Source organism: Fistularia commersonii, chromosome 9 (assembly GCF_037954325.1).
Source record: "Fistularia commersonii isolate RoL2024-O1a breed Wild chromosome 9, RoL_Fcom_v1.0, whole genome shotgun sequence".
NCBI lineage: Eukaryota > Metazoa > Chordata > Actinopteri > Syngnathiformes > Fistulariidae > Fistularia > Fistularia commersonii.
In genome coordinates, this window is record NC_141292.1 from 329,369 (window position 1) to 347,500 (window position 18,132).

The 18,132-nt window shown below is 57.8% G+C and overlaps 4 protein-coding genes across 4 annotated transcripts in view; 1 reads left to right on the forward strand and 3 right to left on the reverse strand.

Annotated features, from left to right (window-relative positions):
- Positions 1–726: 726 nt before the first annotated feature.
- LOC147230822 (protein phosphatase PTC7 homolog) lies at positions 727–7,649 on the reverse strand. Its single transcript, XM_086151707.1, has 6 exons — positions 7,200–7,649; positions 5,253–5,432; positions 4,121–4,319; positions 3,269–3,392; positions 3,053–3,182; positions 727–2,791 (listed from the first exon to the last, which is right to left on the reverse strand). The coding sequence occupies exons 1-6, from the start codon at positions 7,399–7,401 to the stop codon at positions 2,733–2,735; spliced, it is 894 nt and encodes a 297-aa protein (XP_086007833.1). The 5' UTR covers positions 7,402–7,649; the 3' UTR covers positions 727–2,732.
- Positions 7,650–8,114: 465 nt separating this feature from the next.
- LOC147230823 (uncharacterized) lies at positions 8,115–11,707 on the forward strand. The gene is made up of 2 exons (XM_086151706.1): positions 8,115–8,249; positions 8,716–11,707. Exon 2 carries the CDS (start codon positions 8,723–8,725, stop codon positions 10,367–10,369), a length of 1,647 nt encoding a protein of 548 aa, XP_086007832.1. The 5' UTR covers positions 8,115–8,249; positions 8,716–8,722; the 3' UTR covers positions 10,370–11,707.
- A 533-nt stretch (positions 11,708–12,240) lies between these two features.
- sprn2 (shadow of prion protein 2) lies at positions 12,241–13,211 on the reverse strand. Its single transcript, XM_086151708.1, has 2 exons — positions 13,137–13,211; positions 12,241–12,754 (listed from the first exon to the last, which is right to left on the reverse strand). The coding sequence occupies exon 2, from the start codon at positions 12,741–12,743 to the stop codon at positions 12,285–12,287; it is 459 nt and encodes a 152-aa protein (XP_086007834.1). The 5' UTR covers positions 12,744–12,754; positions 13,137–13,211; the 3' UTR covers positions 12,241–12,284.
- Positions 13,212–13,845: 634 nt separating this feature from the next.
- The window catches only part of LOC147230825 (calsenilin-like), an 8,746-nt gene continuing 4,459 nt past the window's right edge, over positions 13,846–18,132 (reverse strand). Inside the window, exons 3-9 of the mRNA XM_086151705.1 lie at positions 16,574–16,698; positions 15,624–15,693; positions 15,340–15,410; positions 15,136–15,243; positions 14,946–15,050; positions 14,674–14,736; positions 13,846–14,605 (exon numbers count right to left, since the gene is read on the reverse strand). Of these exons, the coding sequence (XP_086007831.1) occupies positions 14,558–14,605; positions 14,674–14,736; positions 14,946–15,050; positions 15,136–15,243; positions 15,340–15,410; positions 15,624–15,693; positions 16,574–16,698 (590 nt within the window). The 3' untranslated portion in view covers positions 13,846–14,557. The remainder of the gene's footprint in view (positions 14,606–14,673; positions 14,737–14,945; positions 15,051–15,135; positions 15,244–15,339; positions 15,411–15,623; positions 15,694–16,573; positions 16,699–18,132) is intronic.

Sequence of the window (18,132 nt, forward strand, 5' to 3'; positions counted from 1 at the left end):
TCCGTCCTGGCCGTTCGAGGCCCAAAACAAAGCGACCGGGGCAACTCACCGATTCTGCCCCGGGACGACCTGCTGGACTCTAGGGGTCCCTCCTGGACCCGGATGATCCCCGCTGGGAGCGCTTCCCGCGTTGCAGGATTTTTACAAACCAACATGAATGTGGAGTACGAGGTGTTCAAGACTTTGTCAAAAATGTATCAAAAACACAAACGCCAGCAATGACGTTGCTCCGGAAATTTTGATTCACCATTTATATTCACGGTTTGATCACCTCACACTTGAGTTTTGTTGAGTAATGGGAAACACGAGGCCCGTGAGGAAACCCCTTTTAGTGGGGTCATCTCCTCTCCCAGAAAGTTGGACAATATGATTAGAAAGGCTCCTTTGGCAAAAGTCGGGGGTTCACCCATTGCTCGGGGAAACGAGAATTTTAATGGAGTTTCGGGCTCGTTCGTGTTTGTAACATCTTCTTTCCATGATTTGGACAAGCCGAGGACCCGCCGTCAGGATTCTGTCCGGCTCAAAAGCGGAGTTCGTTTTGAACAGTTTCATTTCAAACACGATTTTGTGAGAAACTGCAAAAATGAGACGTGTTCCTGTTTTCTCACGTCAACTGGTTTGTAATCTCCTGTTTGATAATCTCAAGAGCCACAGTACGAGTCACTGCGCAGGAGGGGGAGGTCTTCGCCGCGGGACGCCACCGACCATGAAACCGCTCACACAGGATTTGTATAAATACTAGAGTCTTTATTTAAGTATTGTACATATTTGAAAACATATTTACATAAATTAGACCTGCAGTTACACCGTCGATACACGTTTTGTTCACACGCACAAATATCACTTGCTGGCAATAACGGGGAGAATCAAGAAGTGGTCGTACCGTACAGAGTGGAGAAGCACCTTTGAGAAAACGAGCAGCCGCCGCTGACGAGCACGAGGCAACCGGACGACACGAGCTTGCGACAACAGGAAAGGCCTCTTGATTACAGGTCTTGCTATTTGTTAAGGCTGAAACTGTGCCCCCCCGACACCGCACGCTCACAAAAAACACTTTCCCCGCGTTCGTCTTCCTGCCCGGCGCAGTGGCCAGTATGGGAGCGAAAACAAGTCCGGGGCCGTGACGGCGAGGCGAGCGGCGGCGACGGGGCACGAGCAGGACGAGCGGGGAGGAGCGCGGACACGACAGACAAATCCAGAAGCGACGAGTAACGTATTCAAACGGGTCGACCCCTTACGGACGCAACAAGCAAGCTGAATTCAAGTCCGCGACCGCGAACGGACTGGGTGACAAACAGGAGCCTCCTCGGAGACCCTCTCATTCCACGGCGGGGGCGCTCACACTGCAGCGCCTCCCCACGCATTCAAATATGGCTTTCCCTCTTTGGTTTCAAAAACCTGTCCGGTTCCGGTCACACAAAATCATTCACGTCACGACTTTAACGAGGAGAAAGGGTTTTAAAAAGGAAGGATTCAAATAACCGCCGGGCATCTGCAGCCGCCCCGCTGCCCCCGGCGCTCCGGGACGGGGCAGTATTGATGCGTGATGGTTGGACCTCAAAGGAAGCCGAGTCTTTGGCGCGCCTGCTTTCACGCTGGAGACTTTGTTCAACCTGCAGGGTTGAGCTGACTCCCACCGCAGCCTCTGATTGACGGGCAAACACACACACACGCGCGCGCATATATACAAGCACTCTTTACAATCATAATGAGCATGTGTCATCCATGTCAACCTGTGTGCACATTAAAAAGAAAGCGGCAAACACACTGAACACACACCCACGCGGTTCTCGAAAACTACCTTTACAAAAATGCCACCTTAAAACACACACTTGATCGACGGTCTGAAGCATTACCAGATGCTAGCTTTGTGAGAAACATTAAATACGACACACATTCAGATTACATCTCATGTGTACACACACACACACACACACACACACACACACACACACACACACACACACACACACACACACACACACACACACACACACACACACACACACACAGGCATCCACTAATCTCTGCAACACATGCTGCTGGTTCAAGGGAGTGGAGGCGTGGGATGGATTAATAAGAGCGGACTTCAGAATCGACATCTATACAAGAAAATATATTTACCAACGTGTCTGTACATCTCCCACAATATTCCTCTAGAATTATTCTCTGCCTCGGCGACCGAAGGCTGAACCCCTTCCTCACAAACAACATATTTACAACCGACGGGTTCTCAGACCAGTGAGAAGACCCCACAGAACCTCCACAGCTGGGCTCTAATTAGTCTGATAACTTCTCTTCAAGATTCCCCCGCCGGCTAAACTAATTAGCGCTCGGCTCTTCGATCGTTCACGTTAGCGACGCCCCCGGACCCCGACTGCCGACTCCGAACCCAACGGCAGCTTCCCCGGCCGGCCCGTGCCTGCGGTGGAGACGCAGAGACGGCCACAAAGAAACCATGGCTTCATCCTTTTTTTTACAAGAGCCTCCTCTTCCTCTGCACCTCCTGCGTCACCATCAGCATGAGTGTCTCAGCGCCGCAGCAAACCACAGGAAGAAAACAAAGGTCACACACACGGGGTGGACGTCGGAGTGTGTCGTGTCGACGGGGCTCCGCTGCCAGCCCACATGACGCGGCGTGTGGTCGTGTGTGTGTCCTGCAGGTGGAAGACTCAGGGAGATAGGAGTGGTGGGTTGAGCCCAGGGCACAGACACACACACACACACACTTTTCAGTCTGTATATTCAGCCACAATGGAGAGCAGCACCGTGATATCATCCGGCTTCCCTCCTGGAAAACAAGGTTCAGAGTGTCAGACGTGACATGATCACCAGTTCTCCGTCTCCTGGTGTCCCAGGATCAGCGACATCAACATTTAGCAATCCTTTCACCAAGACCCTGTCGACGTTCCCCTGCACGTAGGTGTGTGTGTGTGTTACATAGCGGCTGTTCTCACCTCTGGGCCCGGTGTGTGTCGGCACAGGACCAGCTTCATCACGCTACATCATGTGTCATAAACCCACGCGTCGGGTGTGTGAACATCATTCTTACCTCTTACATTCAGACCATTGTCACACGCAAACTGTGCGAAGGGAGACATGTAGTTGGGATCGTAGGCCAGGTCGTGGGCCTGCTTTGCGATGCTCTGCGCCGTCTGCAGGATGCTGTCGTAGTTGCTGGTCTGGGGGACAAACGTATGATGTCATACTCGACCCCCGGTTTCACGTTTCAGGGTATTAGCACAGGCTGATGTTGAAAAAGCGGCACCTTGAGTTTCTTGAGCTCCTGGAGGATCATGTAGTCGGGCATGTTGTCGAAAAGGCCGTCTGTGGCGGTCAGGATGATGTCTCCCAGCTGCACGTCGAAGGAGGAGCTGTCGGCTGCTTCGGGGCTGGAGAGACGGGGGACACGGCCTCACGTTTAGGAGGGAGCTCGGCAGCTCAAACATCACCGGGACCAAGCCTGAGCGGGAACGCATCGAGGGGCGTTTACTGTCGCATGACCCCGCCTGTCCTCGTCTGACGCACAGAACACGGGACACAGAACCCGACGGGAATTTAACCCACGCGGGAGAATTTGCCTTTGGTGCTGACGTGGACTCGTCCAGCAAGCGCACAAGTGTTTTTAATACAATGGCTGATAAGGAGTCATTTCCTTCCTCATGGCAGAAGGACCAAAGACCGGGGACAGCAACCGTCTGACCTGCAGCTGGAAAACAGGTTCCCTGTTTGTCTGAATACCTTGAAGATTGCTGGGCTATGCAAAGTCTGCTACCAAGGCAGAGGCGATGGCAGTGCATATGGCCCCCACACACACGCACACACACACACACACACACGCAGTGGACCTAATGGGGGAGGTAAGTGAGATCTTCTGCGGTATGACAGTCTGCAGGATACAAGATCTAAAGTGAGCCGACCCCTAAACATAGCGGCGTGCGTATACGTGCACGCACGGGCACCTCATCCCAGTCTTTCCCAACAACACTGGATTGCCCCTCATGCACTGAGCCTTTAAACTGAAGGCGCCTCCTACCGTAATGTAATGTTTGGCTTTGGAAAACAAACGTAATTTTAATTTGCCAGGCGAATGTTCACCCGACCCGGGGGAAGCGCCCACCTGTCGCTGAGCACCACCCCCTCGGCTCCGGGGGGAGCGATGGACAGCTGGAAGGGCGTGTTGAAGTAGTGCTGCTGTTCGTCCGAGCGGTGGACCACCTCTCCTCCCCGGACCACCAGGAAGCCGGAATCGCCGAGGTTGCACGTGTGGAGCCGGTGACTCCGCCGGTCCAGAACCACGATGCAGGCCGTGCTGCTCCCTGCGGACACAGGCAGACACGGACGATGAGCAGAGACACGAGGCGCAGGTACCGAGGTGGAGAAGCAGGCCCGTACAGAAAGACGTGCTGCCCTGTAGAATCTGACACTCTCAGAAGGACTGTGGGCAGTAAACTGGGGAATGGAAAAACACAGGAGGTTCTGGTCCAACGCGTGTCCCTCTGCCCGCCGAAGAGGCCGTCAGAAGGAAAGGTCGGCAGACATCAGCTTTCCAAAATAAAACTAGGCCACTCGGAAAGCATCGTGACACGGGGGAGGAGGTCCCGCCAGGAGTTACGGGAGCGGCGTGACCCTGGTCTTGGATTTGACTCGTCCTGCGGCGCCGTTTGTATGCCTGGCCCAGCGGAGCTCCGGCGTGGAGCAAAACGCTCACCGCAAATGAAGAACCAATGAGAAGTGGGCCGGTCTCGTCTTCCAAGTATCAAAAACCCCGAAACCAAATGGACGACGTTGCGACTTCAGTTTGGACTCAGGTTTCACGGTCGGAGGGAAGACGGAGGAGACCGCCGGGGACAGCGTCCCCATGAGCTCCTTGGGTTTTGGAATCAGTGGGAATTCAACCAAAACAGTCAAAAGATTTAAAAATAGGTAATGGAAAATTGGAATTTAAAACATTTCAATCACAATACTTTTTAAAAACAATTTCACGTTGCCCTTGCACATGTATTTCGTTTTGTTGAAATGACCCCCTCTTCGGCGTTTTCATCTGCTTTCCTGCACACGTTTGCAGCGAATCCATCGTCCCGGACGTAATGCAGGTCTCTCAGCAGGCCACGGCGGTCTGACTCATCCCACAGCCTTGTTATTTATGTCTCCGAGCATGTCGGCTCTCATCGGATATGACTCACCCCGAACGGCGTACGTTCGCCGTTGGGGTGATCTCGGGGAAGACGGCGGACTTCGTGCACACTCACCCAGCAGCGGAACCTTGTTCTGCAGGAGCTCGTAGTAGCCGGAGGTCAGGATCCCCACCGGATTGCTGGGGGTGAAGCGCCCCTCCTTCACCAGCCGCTCGCAGGTTTTCATAAGCGTGGCGGAGAACTGGGACGGGTCGACGCCGTAGTCACGCCAGCCGCCCACGCCGTCTGCGACGCCTACCGGACAGACGGGGGAGGAGAGTCAGCATGGGTCCGTCCTCGCTACCCTCCGACAGCAATGTGGAGTAAAAACAACTGACAAACGTCAGTGCTCTGATATGAAAGCCTGTTGTGATTTTAAAGCAGATTCAGTTGGAAACGGGTCTTTTATTAATGTTGTTGTAAACAACCGTTGGGGAAGATGCACAGCGATGTCAACATGATGGCAGAATGTTGCGACCACGTGAGAGAATTTAATACCGGAGCCCTTTGCAGCTCGCCGACGAGACGGGTCATTAGCGACTCCAAAATAGAGGCGCTAATTTCCACGAGCGCTGTGATGAATATCATAATAAAGTTCCACTGCACAAGAGGGTTTAGTGGTTCGTTAAATCAAAATCTAAAAACGGTGAGACGAGACAAACGGCGATAAGCTGTTTATAAACACAAACACAAACAACTGTGATTACAGAACAATGTATACAGAAAGCGAAACCATTGTGAAACTTGTGCAACCTCGTTCTTTGCATGTCTAGGTGTCACACACATTCCGACCTCGATCGACACGGCATTACTGTGTTTTTGCCAAGCCATCCGAACACGGGTGTGTTTCCACTCCAAACAGCTCTGAGCCGGTACATCCTGACAGATCGCATCGCCCCGATGGCCCCAATCAGTGTGATTGATCCCTGATCAGTGGGGGAATGGTGGGCCTGATTTATTTACATCCAGTGAAAACAGCCACTGGGACACAAGGGAGGCTTTCAAATGTCAACCCCACTTTTTTAACCACCGTTCTTTTACCGGCTTTTACTATAATTACCAGTTTGAGACGGATTGGACGCTGTAATTGAAAACCCCAAACATTGCAGACTTTACAAGGGTGATACTAAATATAAAGTATATGTCTGTCCTGTCATGTGAGGACCGGTGAGGTTAAGTTACTCTGAGCTACTTGACATTCCAGCTTTTAAGTTCAGAGCATTTCGCAACCTGAAAGTGGGACCGTGGTATCTGTCCCAGGAGTTTACCCTTGTGAGGCTCCCAGGACAAAGCACGCAAAACCGGCTAAGCTAGAGAGCTAGCCGGCCAGCTACCGCCGCTGCTAGCAAACTAGCCGGACAGCTAACGCCGATGCTAACAAACTGCTACCGCCGCTGCTAGCAAACTAGCCGTCCAGCTACTAGCCGCTGCTAGCAAACTAGCCGTCCAGCTACCGCCGATGCTAACAATCTACTAGCAAACTAGCCGTCCAGCTACTAGCCGCTGCTAGCAAACTAGCCGTCCAGCTACCGCCGATGCTAACAAACTACTAGCAAACTGGCCGTCCAGCTACCGCCGCTGCTAGCAAGATGGCCGCCTCCATGCTCAACCATTCTGACCTTTGCAAGACATTGTTGTTTCGGTCCAGAGAGGCTGAAACGGACGTGTTCGCGGTTCATTTTGCCCCTAATTGAGCTCCCGCCCGTCCTCCATCGCGGCGTGGGTCGCCGCGGCGTGTATTCCGCCGCGGGGCTCATCTAGGTGAAAGGTCACGTCGCGTTTGTCCCGATAATCCCCGCATGAGGCGCGTCCACGGCGGTGCCGGCGGGACTGCGGAGGCGCCGGGCGCGCGGACACGCGTTCGGACCCCGCGGTCTGAGCCCCGCAAACCGTCCGGACTACGGACCCGCCGCTCCGGGAGGGGGTATCGTGTTGTGTTGTCACGGCGGGTCCCGCACATGAGTCGCGGGGGATGACTGAAGGTCACCGGGAGCACGGCGCGCGTCGAGCCGGTCGCCTTACCCAACACGTCGGCGCTCCGGTGCCGGGCGATGAAGCAGGCGTCGTCTCCGTAGCACATCCCCTTCTTCAGGATCCCCTTGCGGAAGTCCTTGCCGAAGCCGTAGCTGGCGGTGACCAGGCTGTAGTCCCGGCCGTCCGTCTGGGAGAGTCCGCCCAGGACCGCCCGGGCCACCAGCCTGCCGTAGGACAGCACGGACAGCATCCCCGCCGCCGCGGCTGCTTCGGCTCGGGTCCCGGTCAGCGGCGCCTACCGGCCCGGCCGGCCGGCGGGGGTGAGGTCGGAGCGGAGCCGCGGCGCGGCGCTCGAAACTCGCATGGAAAAACGGCGGCGGTCGAGGCGGGGAGAGCAGCTGAGACGAGAGGCGGCTCAGGGTTCATGGGAGCGCGGCGCCGTCGCGGATCCACGGCGGACTCTCCGCCTGCGCCTCCACATCCCTCCGCTCGGCGCGGACGCGGACGTCTGGAGGTTCGCGGTCGTGACGTCACGGATGACGCCGACCAATGGCGAGGCCGCCAGCAGCGACGCTACCGAGGAGACGCGCATGCGCGGAGGGTGTGCCTGTTTTCCTCAGCGGGGCGGACCGGGAAGGACCGGGACGGACCGGGCGCGTCTCGGGGTTCAACTCGCTCGCTCTTTCGCCACTCGCTGTTAAAATATGATACCGTGGTTCGCGTTTGGCGGATACGGGATGAATAAAACCGCAGAGCGCCCGACGGCCTCCTCTGCACGACTCAAAATAGAGTTTGTGTCCGTGGAAGGTGAAACTCGCATGTGTTCGCCCTCCTGTCGTGTTTGTAACCAGCCGCTGAGCTCCGGGCGCGTCTCCGTCTCATTTCAAGCTGAAATATATTCGGTCCAAGCTGGAGAGTGAGGCTTTTGGCGTCCCCGCCCTTCATTTTGCGCGGACCGGTCCGCGCCGTGCCGTGAAACGAGCGCTCCGGCTCCCAGGACTTGCGGGCCGCCCGGGAGCAGAGGACGAGCTCGGAGAAGGACGAGCCCGTTACCGACGACGCTTCGACGAAAACGCCCAAATCCGCACTCGGTAAACGGTAAGTCCAACCCGGTCACGCACGTCGATAACGTTTTTGGGTTTCGATGGTCAGGAACACGGTAAGGTGCCGAAGGGTGTCGAGGCGCGGTCAGGCGGGCGCTGCGCGGCCGGTTTGATTGACGGGTTATTTTGATCGATCCGATCCGTTTGCGTTACGGGAAGCTGCTGCTTCTCTGATCAAACGAGAAGCGGAGACGTGGTGCGCCGGATTATATCGACACGGTTGCAGTGATGGAAGGAGATCGACGCTTTGTGTCTGATGCATCTCTTTATCCAGAAAATAAACACTGAAACACCGAATTAAAGAAGGTCACGATGATGAGACTTGGGCCTCCAGACTTCTTCGGACGGAAGCGTCTTGTCGATGCTCTTCTCCCGTGCGCCAAAACGTTACATAACAAGTCCCCGTTTCTTGGGCGGCGTCCGATCGGCGATGATAATGACAACCTGTTGTCCGTCTGCAGGAGCAGGATGGGAGGTTTGTCCCGGCTGGCTCTCGCGTGGCTCCTGGCCGTGTGTCTCCTGAGCCCTCCGACCACCCGGGCCAAGAAGAGCGGCAGCGTCGGCAGCAGGAAGACGAGTTCGTCCAGCGGCACCAGCAGGAGCGGGACTCAGTCCAAACCGCCCGTCTCGTCCAATCGCAACACCAACCCCTACCCTGCGGGCGGGAGCTACCCGTACCCCAAACAGAACCCCGCGGGTCGCCAACCAGTTGGAGGGGGTTATCCTAACCAGAACCCCGCAGGTCGCCAACCAGTTGGAGGGGGTTATCCTAACCAGAACCCCGCAGGGGGCTACCCAGCTGGAGGGGGGTACCCTAACCAGAACCCCGCAGGCGGTTACCCAGCTGGAGGAGGATACCCCAACCAGAACCCCGCGGGGGGCTACCCAGCTGGAGGGGGGTACCCCAACCAGAACCCCGCAGGTCGCCAACCAGTTGCAGGGGGGTACCCCAACCAGAACCCGGCAGGGGGTTACCCAGCTGGAGGAGGATACCCCAACCAGAACCCCGCAGGGGGCTACCCAGCTGGAGGAGGATACCCCAACCAGAACCCCGCGGGACGCTACCCAGTGGGAGGGGGGTACCCCAACCAGAACCCGGCAGGGGGTTACCCAGTTGCAGGGGGGTACCCCAACCAGAACCCAGCAGGTCGCTACCCAGTGGGAGGGGGGTACCCCAACCAGAACCCGGCAGGGGGTTACCCAGTCGCAGGGGGGTACCCCAACCAGAACCCAGCAGGTCGCTACCCAGTGGGAGGGGGGTACCCCAACCAGAACCCGGCAGGGGGTTACCCGGTCGGAGGGGGGTACCCCAACCAGAACGCAGGCAGAATGGGCTCCCCTTACCAGTACCCGGCCGGGGGGTCCTACCCTGCAGCAGGCGGTTATCCGATGGGAAGGGGGGGCGCAGGACCCGGTTGGGGTTCCCCCGGTTCCAACGCGGGGGCGTTCCCTGGTGGGTACCCCAACTGGAACCCCAACAATAAGATCCTCAGTCCACGGTACGGGGGCGGAGGCTGGGGAGGCCAAGGGATGGGGGGCTCTCCCTTCTCCCGCTCCGTGCACGATCTGGGTTACAAACCCAAGTCCACCAGCTTTGCCAAGAAAGCGGTGCTGGCGGCGGGCGTGGGCGCCATGGCGGGCATGGCGGTGGGGTACGGGCTCGGACGCTTCCCGCGCCCGCATTTCAGTTTCCGCAACCCCGAAGAAGAATACTATTACAACAACTACATGTACCGTCGCTACGGCAGCCGCTCCACCGACGAGAAGGACTACGGCCGGGACTACGTCTACAAGCCCCCCCCTCGGGCCACCACCTACGAGCAGTCCATGGATCGCTGCATGAACAGGACCGACAGCGGCTCCCCAAAGCCGGGCGCCGACGGCGAGGACGACGACACGGTCAGCATCGAGGAGATCGGGTACCCCTCCCTGATGGAGCAGATGAAGGCGCGCCGCTGCGTGGAGGAGTACATGGCCTACTCGGCGAAGTTCCTGGAGGAACGCAAGTTCAGCCAGCAGGTGCAGCCCACCGGAGGCGGCCCGCTTCACTTCGGGGCGGTCCAGGTGTTCACCTCCCTCCTGATGCTCCTCTCCGGCACGCTCCTCCTCCAGTGACCCGCCCGGCCTTCCTTTGACGCCCCACATTATATCCGCATGTGTACTTAGAGGTCCCGAACCCGCCCTCCCAAGCAACCTCCCGTACCCGGCGAGCTCCTCAGCAGACAGACGGACGGCGAGGCCGTAGAAGGCCTGGCTGGCCGGACCGTCCCGGGCGTACATAGAAAACACTGACCTATTCTAGGGGAAATACTACCGCTCTTGTTTCCATGTCGGAGCCGGAGCTCCTTCGTTGTCTAAGCTGCACTTTTTCAAGTTTTTTTTTTCATGTTTTCATCTTAGCCGTTTGCACTGGTGCCCTGCAGGGGCGGAGCCACGGCAGGAGGCCCCGCCCCCCGCGGTACCGTCCCTCTCGTCTCGCTACTAATGTGTATCTGCTACTGTGTACTCCTGTTCCAGACGGCACTTATCGGGCACATCTCAGTTCCGACCGCAGACGTGGATGACGGAGACGGTCTGCTGTAGAACCCCCCCCCATCACACACCCGAGCGCCGGTCCGGCGCCCCCCCGCTGGTGCCGGACCGGCGCAGCCCCTCCTGCTAGGAGCCGTGATCAACGCCTTTCCAGAGCAGAAATAACGTGATGGGAGCTTTGTTTGCGCCCTCGCTGCCCGTGTGTGTGTGTGTGTGTGTGTGTGTGTGTGTGTGTGTGTGTGTGCGCGCTCTTGTTGTCCCCAGTGTGGTAACTTTCCTGGTAATCCCCTTTACTAGCGAGGGGCGGGTCCCCAGCGCCCTCCTCCTCCTCCTCCTTCCCAGCTGAGAAGGATGAGAAGAGGGAGCGCGATTGTTCTTCTGGCTGCAGAGATTTGCTTCTGATTCATGTTCCTGTTTCCTGCTCGGCCACAAATATTTGCCCCCACCCCAAATATCTGCCCGTGTCTGGCTTGCAGGGACTCACGAGTCCTGGACGCGCAGCGGTCGTTCCTTCAGATGTTTCGTGTCGTGTTCTGAATGTAGCTCCTCCCGTTCCCCTCCCTGTTTTTGGATCCAGAGCTGGATTTCCTCGCCGGTTCCTCTTTTTAAAAGGACCGAAAGGGTTTTCGTATTTAAACTGTAGTTTAGCGAAACCCGGGTGACTGATAGAAAACCGAGGTGCCACCAAACTGGAGCCGCTCTGGCCCCGTCCCTCCGACGCTCCGGGCTCTCTTACCATCAGAAGCGCTCGGAGGAAGCCGTCCAGATCCCAGATGTTCCAGAGGTCCTCCTGCACCGTCCCTACGTTCTCCTGGCGTTCCACGCTGGATGAAGTGCACTTACGTCCCTCTAGGAGTGAACTTACCCTCCCCCTGCATCTTTCATGAAGTTCTTTGTGTTTAATAAAGTATTCGTTCAAAATGGCGGCTCCTCTGAGTTCTTCACACTTTTTGTGACCTTCAACCCTAAAGATTAAAATCCCGACCGGTCGGCCTGGGATTCATGAGAGTCGCCTCCTAGAGGAGCGAGAAGCACGGGTAGAAGAGAAGAAGGCGCTTCTCTGCTGACCTGGAGCTTCACCTGCGTCCCGTCAGCGTCCCGGCCCGCCGATCCCAGCCAATCACGCGCCTCCTTCCGCCTGCAGTCACCTGGGATTCAGTGTCGCCAACCGGGTTGGACGGTCCGGTCCTGGACGCTGAGTGCTGCTACGCTAGGTTGCTGCAGACCCGAGCACACGCACACGTACACACACATACACACACACACACACACACAGTGATGGTCTCCCCATCAGGTTCTGGTCCGGGTCCACCGGGTCCCAGCAAGGCAGGCCCAGGTCTGCAGCAACCCACCTCTCTCCTGTCCTGCGTAACATCTAAGGAGGCCCTCGGAGGCCCTCGGAGGCCCTCGGGCAGGGGCGCGGGGTAAAGCCACAGACGGGGTTGGAAGTCAACCTTTATTTCATTCACACGTTCACATCTGCGGTCAGCACACGCGGTCAGATGGCCTTGATCCACAGGGCCACCAGGAAGGGCACCACGTGGCCCAGGGCCAGGAAGACGTTCCCGAGGGGCCCGGGGGCCGCCGTGTTCCCGAAGGCCCTGCGGTGGGAGCGGTTGTGGGCGCCGTGGACTTCGTGGTAGTAGACCCTCTGCTCCTGGTGGGACGCCTTGTGGCCGCGGTGGTCCTTGGATCTGTGCTTGGGCCGGCCGAGGAAGCCCAGCCCGTAGCCGGTGCCGGTGCCGCCCAGGACGCCGGCGGCGGCGGCTCCGGCCCACTTCAGGCCCTGCTTGGACAGGCCGCGGCCCGCCGACGAAGGCTCCTTGTTGCCGTCTCCCTTCTTCCCGGCCTTGAAGGGGGAGCCGCGCTTGGCGTGGGCGTACGGGGCGGCGGGGAAGAGCGCGGCGGCGAGAAGCAGCCACACCCACAGCGTGAGCAGCCTCTGCGGGCCCGTCATGGCTGGAGGTCCTGCAGGACACACACGGGTTCTCAGGTTCTCGCTGTGCCGGTGACGGCCCGGGGTCACGCGCTCGCCGTGCAAACACAACAGACATCCAGAAGGGTCCACGCGCTCGCTGACACGCCGGGATTAGCGGGGCTTTGTGTGCGCAGCTGAACACCCCCCCCCCCCCCCCCCCCCATACACACACACACACACACACACACACACACACACACACACACACACACATACACCCCAGATCACGGGTGCCGCTGTCCGTCCGTCCATCTGCCCCACTAAAGTTCTATGAAGTGAAAAGTGCCGGGAGCGTGCACGTGAAGAGAACCCGCATGGACTCCCAGAGACGTGAAGCTGGGCTTTCGAGGCCGAGCCCGAGGGGCCGCTTACCTTCCTGGTGGGGGCCGAGGGCGGCGGTGTCGGTCCTGCGGCGGCGGCGGAGCGGACTGGGGGGCCGGGAGGGGGTCGGGGCCATTTCTGACCCGGCCGGCTCCTCCCAGCGCCGCGCAGCCACGCTATTGGTTCAAGATCAATTATAAAGATTCTGCTGACGGGGGGCTTCGGCGTCCAGCCGCAGCTGGCCCGCAGGCCCGCAGGCCCGCAGGCCCGCCACCCGCCGGCCCGCAGGCCCACAGGCCTACCGGCCTACCGGCCCGCCGCACATGGAGGAGATGTTGTTGTTGAAGGTATCTGTTCGCTGAAGCGCTCAGGCGTCCGGCAGCACCGGGAGCCGCTGAGAAGAGTCCACCTCAGAAGGTCTGCAGGGGGAGTTTCAACCCAAGGCCCGCCGGATGTCAGCGGATCAGACGTTCACCCCGGGTTTCTCTCCGGACCAAACAACTAACTAACCGGTTTACGGAGGTCGAAATGAGCGATCGCACGGGTCTGAAGGTCGGACCCGGCGGGAGCTCCTGGTCCCACACACGTGTCCGCCGGCGTCCGCCGAAGGAGGCTTTCTTTTGAGTCGTGTCGCCACGCAGATGGCTGGACTCATTTGATCCCGAGATCAGAGATGATACGCTCTTTATACGTCCATCTTTATGAGGATCAGCTTTCATCTGCAGCTCCACGAATAAAAGCACCGCTGACTCGACAACGCTTTCATCGTTTCCTGGTCTTTAATATCATGATTAGGAAAGCTCATGCCGCTCAAGCAGGAGTCACTTAAAAGTGGATCTTTTGCAACATAATTGGCTTCATTTTTATTTTCTGTCATAATTCTGGTTATCATGGGCTGCTGCTCCAGAAGGCCACCTCTTCTTCTTCTTCTTTCTCATCTGGAAATCATCTCACGTCCCCCATCTGCGTCTAATCAAACCCCAGTTTTCTAAAGGACCTCCGAGCAGCTAAAAGAATTCCCGCTAACATCCAAGCGGCTTGTGAAATCCGATGTTTGCGTGGCCGGGCGCCCGGGGGCGGGGCCTGATCCACGCCGGCGTCCGCCATTTTATAAATATGAAGTTATCGTTGCAGTATTTCAGCCATTAACATCTATTAACAGGAATTAGCAGTAACAGATCACCTGCGCGCAGCCGAGCCCGGCCGGTGGAGGCTTTGGGCCGCCGAGCCGAGCCGAGCCGAGCCGAGCCGAGCCGGGATCCGGGCGCCAGGGATTCGGAGCACTGATAAACAAATCAAAGCGAGCGGCTGGAGTCACATGCTTGAAGATGGCGCCGCATAAACCCAAACCCCGTCATGCAAAGGGAAGTCCAGGCAGGTCTTCTGGCCGCGGGTCCAATTCTCTGGACCGGAGCCTGAAGCGAGGCCGGCGTCCGACTCGGCCGGCGCCCGCACGCGTGCACGTACGCTCACTAGATGACGTTCTCAAAGAGCTGCATGGAGGACATGATGTTCTCGTCCTGCGGGGAAGAAGCAGATGCGGCAGGAGGCGTCTCACCGGAACCCGGACGGCGGGCCGGACCCTCACCTTCTGGCAGGTCTCGATGAACTCGTCCAGAGTCACCACGCCGTCCCGGTTCCGGTCCATTTTCTGAAAGAACGAACCGACGTTATGATGAACAAACATTCATCACGATAGCGATCTTTGTGGTTGCTTTACATTCAGACCTATTGATATTTGGATTTATTTAACGTGGACATTTGACTCCAAGCTCCACGTCCAAGTCCAGATATGTTGGTGACCGAGGAGAAGAACAGGATCTTCATGTGACGATGAACGGAAACCGTTCAGGGACCAACCTGGAAGAACTTCTCCACGTGCTCCAGGGGGGAGTCCTCCCGGACGCTGGGCGAGGTGTACCTGCCCATCATGTCGTAGATAGAGGTCATGATGGCCAGCATCTCCTGCAGGAAACACCACACACACATGGAGCGTGTGCAGGGGTGGTGTGTGTGTGTGTGTGTGTGTGTGTGTGGACGACACACGGACCTCCTTGGTGACCAGGCCGTCCTTGTTGATGTCGTACAGGTTGAAGGCCCATCGCAGCTTCTCTGTGACGGAGCCTCGGAGCAGCACGGACAACCCCAGCACAAAGTCCTGGCGGGTCGGCATCGTCCAGAAGGTCACGGCTCAGGGCTCACGGGCGGCGGCGGCGGCGCCGGACCCGTGAGCCCTGAGCCGGGCGGCACTCACCTCGAAGCGGATGGAGCCGCTGCGGTCCATGTCGAAGGCGTTGAACAGGAAGTGAGCGTACGTGGTGGCGTCTGAGGAGACACGAAGCAGAGCAACAGCACGGAGATGACTTCTACGGCGGGATCGCATGGAGCCTCCACGAGGCGACATGATCTTCTTCAACGCTCTAAAGCTCAACGTGCGGCGTGAGAGAGACAGCAGGCCGCTGATAGAGGAGACCTTCACGTTCTCCGTCCGAACCCAGGAGGAGGAGAGAAGACCACCTCCTTCGGGAGAAGACCCACCTCCTTGAGGGAAGAACTGGGAGTAGATGATCTTGAAGGTCTCCTCGTCCACCAGGCCGCTGGGACACTCCTGCAGGCAGGGGAGAAACTTCAAGCGGCTTGTACTCTGAGACACATCTGTGGCAACGACACCAAACACCAGGGCACCGCTCATAGCAGATGTGGAACACGGACATGTACATATACACCACACACACACACACACACACACACACACACACACACATTTACATTTTTTTGATTGACAGTTTCCCACTGGAAGTGAAGGCAGCATGCGGTGTCAGATACAAGCCACTGGAGGGCGTCACCCCTGCTAACCAGAAGGATTCCTCCACGCCGAAGTGGTGCCTGGAACCCCGGTCCCTCTGAGAAGGTCTGTGACCTTTGACCTCAGTCAGAAGGTCCAAACCCTGAACCCTGGCCCCGGGACCGGCCGGGTCCTGGATTTGGTTCCCGGGCCAGCAGAGAGGGTTGGTCAGGACGGCTCGTCCGACGGGCCCTGAACGCCTCTCCACCCCCCCGCTGCATCTTCTCCTTTAATGGACCATTACCTCCATCTGCAGGCGCTGCCCTGCAGGCTGCAGAAGCAGCTGCGCTTCATTGGCCGGGTTCCCTCCCCGGATCTAAACAGTCAACTACCTTCCGGCTGGTTTCTGTTTATGGGTCGGATGAGGGATCGGACCAGAACGCGAGGACGGAGATGAAGGGATGGAGGGATGGAGGACCGAAGGGAGAAGCAAAACCACCTGAACAGAACCGGAGGACCTTCGGCAGGGAATCCGAAAAAACTACACGTCTGTTCAAATGCTAACGCTGCACTGGCTGGAGGTCGGGGAGATTAAGATGGTTGAGGTGGGTCAAGCTAGTCAAGATGCTTCAGGTGGTTAAACTGGGTTAAGGTGGTTTAAGGTGGTTAAGATGGTCGAGGTGGAGGTCCACTTGTGTCTTACGTTTTTGAAGCCTCTGTAAAGCGACTGCAGCTCCTTCCTGGTGAACTGGGTCTGAGCCTGGAGCTGGTCCAGACCTTCAGGCTGGTGCCGGACCATGGAGAGCTCAAGGTCACAGTCCGTGCTGTCTGGGGGGGCAGGAGGGGCAGGAGGGGGGCAGGAGGAGGGGGCAGGAGGGGCAGGAGGGGCAGGAAGGGGCAGGAAGGGGCAGGAAGGGGACAGCGAGGACAACCGAGACGGGAGGTGGAAAATCAATCAGATCAAATAACTCAAAGCTTCACTCAAAGAAATGATTCCTTTGGGAAAGGAAGAGAGAGGAGAGGAGAAAGGGAACATTCATCCCTCCATCCATTCATCCATCCATCCATCCATCCATCCATCCATCCATCCATCCATCCATCCATCCATCCATCCATTCATTCATCCATTCAATCATCGTCAGCGCCTCCAGGATAGGGGGCGGAGCCTATCTCGGCCGTGATTGGCGGGGGTCGGCCCCGGACCAATCACGGGGACCCATACAGAGACGTGCAATCATTCGCTCACCGTCTGTCAGAACCCACGGGTGTGAACGAGGGAGGGATGGAGGAGAGGAAAAGGAAAAGGAAAGGAAAAGGAGGACGGGAATAAAAGAGCCCAAAAAGAAAGGGGTGAATGAGGGGGAGAGGGATGAGGGCGAGGAAAGGAAGAGATGGAGGAAAAGAGGGATGGAAGATAAACAATTGGAAAGAAAACAGTTAAAATACAGAGCATCAAAAAGTACCTCGCAGTACTACTACTCGAGTACTGCTCCAGAAGTACTTCCATGAGCAGTGGTCGGGCAGAACTGCTCCTCTGCAAAGCCGGGGTAACGTGATGACGAACCGTTACCTGGTTATTACACATCTGTAAAGGTTTAGCGGTTCATTACAGCTCCTCGAACTGGAGGGGAAACCCTGAACATCTGCGACTTCCAGGCCGAAAACCAGAGCCGGTCTGGCGACCCCGGCGGGTCCGGCGCCGCTCGTACGCCTGGCGTGTGTGTGTGTGTGTGTGTGTGTGTGTGTGTGTGTGTGTGTGTGTGTGTGTGTGTGTGTGTGTGTGTGTGTGTGGGGGCTCCGGTCTCGTCCTGGTCCGCAGGGACTCTCCGTCTTACCTTCTGCGGACAAAGGGTCGCAGATCCCGAACTGTTTCAGCACCACCACGAACAGTCCGATCACCACGGCGATGGCGATCAGCTCCATGCCCTGCAGCTCCATGGCGGGAACCTTCCACGCCCTCGGCACAAAGTTCACTCCGCTCGGCAGAAGTCCTGTGACGGAGCGGCTCCACTAGCGGCTCCCACGCGGCCGTCGCCGTCCAATCACCACTCCCGGACGGACGCCGGCGCCACGATCGGCCGCCGGAGAATCAGCGCGCGAGCCGAGCGACTCCGGGGACGAGGCTCCATCCTGAGCTTCAGCCCAGAAGCAGGAGGACATGCCTTCCAAAGTCCTGCGGAGCTCCTCCACACGCCAGGGTGCTCCACCCAGCGCCGGCTGAGTGAGTGTGTGTGTGTGAGTGTGTGTGTGTGTGTGTGTGTG

What these genes read in the sequence shown, in the direction of transcription:
- LOC147230822 (XM_086151707.1), bottom strand. Translation starts at nt 7,401, where the DNA reads ATGCTGTCCGTGCTGTCCTACGGCAGGCTGGTGGCCCGGGCGGTCCTG. An exon ending in GAACAAGGTTCCGCTGCTGG is followed by an intron (nt 4,320 to 5,252) that starts GTGAGTGTGCAC and finishes CTGTGTCCGCAG; the next exon opens with GGAGCAGCACGGCCTGCATC. An exon ending in AGGAGCTCAAGAAACTCAAG is followed by an intron (nt 3,183 to 3,268) that starts GTGCCGCTTTTT and finishes TTTGTCCCCCAG; the next exon opens with ACCAGCAACTACGACAGCAT.
- LOC147230823 (XM_086151706.1), top strand. Translation starts at nt 8,723, where the DNA reads ATGGGAGGTTTGTCCCGGCTGGCTCTCGCGTGGCTCCTGGCCGTGTGT.
- sprn2 (XM_086151708.1), bottom strand. Translation starts at nt 12,743, where the DNA reads ATGACGGGCCCGCAGAGGCTGCTCACGCTGTGGGTGTGGCTGCTTCTC.